Here is a 4,873-nt window from a genome sequence, read left to right as displayed (position 1 = left end):
GTTGTCGACGGGTCCGGAGACTCCCAGTGTATCCCGACGTGTACCGGTCATTCATGGTTCGCTCTTCACCGAGAGGCTTTCTCGTGGCAACTACCTAGGATGCAGGTATACTGCCAGCTGGGGGGTCAGAACTACTTACTCGGCACTTCGGGGACGTCACATCCCGTATCGTAAGCGACCCGTTAAAAGTCGCTAACGACCCCTGAGGGTATTTTGAGGCTTAGATTTCGGATAAATGCACAATTCCGATTTTTTGTGAGAACAAGATTTGTTTTACTTTTTGGGGCACATGTTTCAGCCATTCCACTGTTTTACCCAATATCAAAAATAAGACCAGCTTCCAAAAGTACTAATCGAGTGCTTTTATTTTATTTTTGGCTCACACAAAACCTTAAAAAGCTCTTTTTACAGAAAGTAGAAGGAAACCAAAGAGCTAGATTTAAGAACTAACAAAGTCAGTGATTTTTTTCAGCATAAACACATACGCACAGGGTTTGGAACTTTCTGCTGGGGCTCCTTGGGTATCAGTTTCAATAATAATATTTAGTAATAAATTCGATGCACATTTTCTGTGTATAAAATAAGTTCAAAGTCCACCGCAGATTCTTGCGCATAGCTCTGGCTATTACCACAAACATCAGATCGCAGCTTTCTCCCAAACTAGAAATTTAATTTCTACAAATGAAATTGAACACTTCCGGGAGTTAGTGCTGAGTCTACAGATCTAGTTGCTAAGCAAGAGCATAAACATAATTTCTCATTCAAAATTCATAAAATCCCGCCTGCACCATATTCCATTTTCATTCCGTTTCTTCCTGATAAAGCGCTTTCAACATTTCTCATTCAACGAACGTCTTGTCGTCTTCAACTAATTGAATTCAACCCACTGTCACGATGACAGCCATTGCCCCGGAATCACTTGTCATCGCCATTCAATTCCTCGTTCAGCGGACTTTCGTGTTGTTTTCTCTGTAGAAAATGAGTGAATTCAAAATATCGGCTCGCGCCTACTCGAAGATCATTCTTCACGCCGCCAAGTATCCGCACTGTGCAGTGAATGGGGTCCTTTTAGCCGACAAAGAGTCAGCGGGGCGGAGTAAAAATGTGCACATTGTGGACGTCATTCCGCTTTTCCACCAATGTTTATATGTCACGCCGATGGCGGAGATCGCGCTAATGCAGGTAATTTGCTGGGAAATATGAATGAAAGTTGTAAGTTTGATCGTTGTGCATCCAATTGGTTTTCAGATCGATGCAATGGCGCAAGAAAACGACCTGGCCATCGCCGGATACTATGCCGCGCCCGAGAACTTTTATCACTGCACCATCGACAAGACACCTGGCATTCGAATCGCAGATAAAATCGCTGAAAATTGCTCTAACGCGTGTCTGCTCTTGGTATGCATGTTGCTTCGAGCGCATTATTCCATGTAATTCTGATTATATCCCGGACTTCTAGGTCGACAACAAATACGTTTGTGCGAACACGGACAGACCCGCCCTGAAAGCGTGGCACAGCGTGGAGAGCCGCTGGGTGAAGGCAGGATTCACCCTTGAGCAGAGTGACTCGACGCTGGACGCTGTGTCGGCCCTGCTGCAGCGGGGCGCCATGAAGGACGTCGTGGATTTCGACAATCACCTGGATAACCCCGAGAACGACTGGACCAATGAGTTTCTGAACAGGGACCTGAAGCAGATCATGGCTATGTATTGAGGGCGGCGAGGCACGGGATCATTGCATTTTTTGTTCTTCGGAAAAGATTTTTGTTGTGTTATTTATATACATTAAGTGGTAAATATAAAACGAAATGGGAACCTATAAGACAATTTTGCTCAGTTTTCTTGTCCTGGGGCGCCCTTCAGTATCCACATGACAACACGTATACGATATTCTAGCTTCTGCCCTAATCCTTCATTATCAATCAACTATGAAAGATGTTCGACAATCGCGTGGTGATTTGGAGCAACTGGAAGAAAATACGTCGAACGATTTTAAACTAGGATATTATGTGAAGCAGAGGAACGAGGGATCCTAAGTTCGAATCCACTTGATGTCGAGCCGGACCAAATGGGGAGCGGCTTACCCCCTTGTTTTTTGGTCCGCATACCCCTCTTTTGGGCTTAATAACCCAAGCTTCAAAAATAAAAGGCGAAGACGACTTCACGGTTTCGTACCAGAGCAGAGACAACTCGTCAGCCGCTGCCTCACCTCTGCCCTGGGAACAGGGTAACCGAAGCGGTTCGCAATCATGCAATCAAAATAGGGCGAATTGCACATCCAACATCGCGTTGCTATAGAGATCAAATCTACCAATTATTATGTATGAAAAATGGAAAGACTCGCAGCGCCTTAACAATTGTCCCAATAAGAGAGGAGAACTTGTAGTATTCGTGGGGTCTTGGCATTCAGATCACTTCGTTCCGCCTGTGTCCTGCACTGAGCTGATGAAAAGATCCATTTGCGTGTATGCAGAATTCTTCCTTCTCTTCCTATCTAGTATCCTTCAGCATTTCCTTCACATTGTTTTCAAATTCTTAAATTTTATTCCGACTCCTCAATATACAAAAATATTAACGTATTTTAAATATTCATTTATAAATGATTATTTTTATTCCTGCTTAAAGTATCTTGTCAGGGTGGCTCAGTGGTTAGTGACTATCGTAACAGGAGGTAGCGGTTCAAATCTTACTAGTGGCGGTGGGACTTGCATTGTGAGTGGATGTCGAATACCAGTTGACCCAGCTGTGAATGTGTACCAGACTCAAATCATTCTTGAATGGTGCTTTAATACGCGTCAAGCGTCTGATCCAATTGCATTGTCGCGCCAACGATTATTATTGTCAAAGTTTCTATAACAAACCCCCCCCCCCCACCTTTAAATTTCCCGAAAACCTATTTAACCCTTACTGAATTACGCAAATTTTAGAATATCAAAGTGATAATATCCGTTTCGCTTTGACTTCTCGATAAATTGCATTCGTCGTCCATATACATGCCTATGCTAGTATTCTAGCAAATGCATTTGTGCCCAGCGAATCAGCTTAGGCAATTGCAAAACATTTATTTAGTTATATACTATGACGAAAGAGTTGAACGTATACAGCCGGCGTCTTTTGTTGTAACATATACGATAGATGCTTATTCTGGGAAAATACCCTTGATGCGCATTTTCCTGTTTATAGCTCTTTCGCGGCCTTCTACAAAGAGCAGCCTGTGACTTTTTATGATATATCTGCTCAAGGATTCGTTGCTACATTTATTATTTAAGGCCTTTAGCTTGTTTGTTAGAAAGTTTATGCTTTTTTTCCTTTCCGTTATGCGGTTTCTTTGCCATAGTTTGCGAACTCTACGTATCTCTGCAACTAGTTCGCTGACCTCTGCAGGACAGTCAGTATATTTTTTATTCCGTCCATGATGAGTAGAAGTCCTTTTTCAAGCTGCCTGTTGTATCTTTATTTTTAGGAGATCGATCTCCTCCTCGAGTTGATAAGCAGTGTTGAATTAGTCATTTATACAAACGTTCTCTTGGATGTGTTTTTTGAATATTGCCCACTATGTTTGTCTGGGAGCATAGTCTTTTCTCTCCACTTTTTCACTGAACAGCATCATAACAAGTGAGTGATCGGTCATTATACTTTCTTTATTGACAACATGGATGTACTCGTTTGAAGTCCCCTTAGTTACGAAGAAATCAATGAAACTGGATGTTTTTGTTACGTCAGTCGGCCAGTATGTAGGCTTATCGCTGAAGTGGAAATTGGACTTTTGTGCTCTTCCTGCTTCAAATAATGCTCTGCCTCTCGATGTTGTCAACCTAGATCCCCAGAATCTATTTTTTGCGTTAAAGTCACCTCCTAAAATGAAAGAGCTTCCAATGAACTAGTAGAGTCTTTCGTTTTTAACATCGGGTCGGGGTGGACAGTATATTGAGGAGATCTTCACATCTGTGTGTGTGTGGTGGGGACAAGCTATAGTTTCTGAGCACTCAGGCCATAATGGCCCGTTGTATTCGACACTCCCATCTAACGGAATATCCTGGATTCGTTAACGTATCGCAGAATTTCCAACAGTGGATGTGATGACATTCGTCGCAACTGGAGAACATCGGAACCGAAGATCTGATGTCTGATACGTCCATAGGTGGGGCATTCCGCTTCCTCATTACAGGAGGGACACGTATGGTTTTGAGTAATTCCCATCCTGAACATATGTCCAGCTACTGAATCATGGCCTGTCAGAATGCCTACAATACTCCTGCAAGTCTTCCTGCTTTTCGGCAGGGTAAATTTTGCAGTCCGCATCTTCGGTTCTGACAGGATATGTTCGGTGTGTCTAGTAGCATTTAGGTTCTGCCACTTGTTATTGTGGGAAGCTTCTTCTCAATTTTTGTAGAAAGCCTTAGCCTGCTACTGATACTTCAATTGCTGGTTCCGGTCCCGGTATGGGGGAGATTGAACCCTCTTTTGCTAAAGCATCCGGGATTTCATTTCCCTTTACGCCATAGGGAGTCCAAACGGTTTCCACATTCCGTTTCCGTTTCAAGATCCCGACCTGCAGCAAGTACAGCCACGTCATCAGTATAAGATTGAGCCTGTATTGGAAAATTTTGAAGTTCGCATAATAGTGAGTCGATCAGCATACTCCACAGAAGTACCGATAGTACACTTCCTTGGGCTATCCTTTCGTTGCTTCTGCTGCGCCCCTTCAATGTCCACGAACACCCCCGGCATGTACTCATCGCTCAGAGTTGCATCCTCTATCTTTGAAACCAAAGAATGAAGAGACTCACAGGACTTTCCACTCTGATAAGCATGTTGGTTGGCCTTCCCACGAATGTGACGCTCAACCAGTCTCTCCAAACCTTTCAGCAAA

At 43.3% G+C, this 4,873-nt stretch overlaps 1 protein-coding gene across 1 annotated transcript; it reads left to right on the top strand.

Moving 5' to 3' along the window:
- Positions 1–888: 888 nt before the first annotated feature.
- LOC119648274 (ER membrane protein complex subunit 8/9 homolog) lies at positions 889–1,827 on the top strand. Its single transcript, XM_038049929.1, has 3 exons — positions 889–1,182; positions 1,249–1,398; positions 1,460–1,827. Exons 1-3 carry the CDS (start codon positions 979–981, stop codon positions 1,712–1,714), a joined length of 609 nt encoding a protein of 202 aa, XP_037905857.1. The 5' UTR covers positions 889–978; the 3' UTR covers positions 1,715–1,827.
- The last annotated feature ends 3,046 nt before the right edge of the window (positions 1,828–4,873 follow it).

Source organism: Hermetia illucens, chromosome 2 (assembly GCF_905115235.1).
Source record: "Hermetia illucens chromosome 2, iHerIll2.2.curated.20191125, whole genome shotgun sequence".
NCBI classification, from domain to species: Eukaryota; Metazoa; Arthropoda; class Insecta; order Diptera; family Stratiomyidae; genus Hermetia; species Hermetia illucens.
This window is presented reverse-complemented; position numbering and strand designations above follow the sequence as displayed.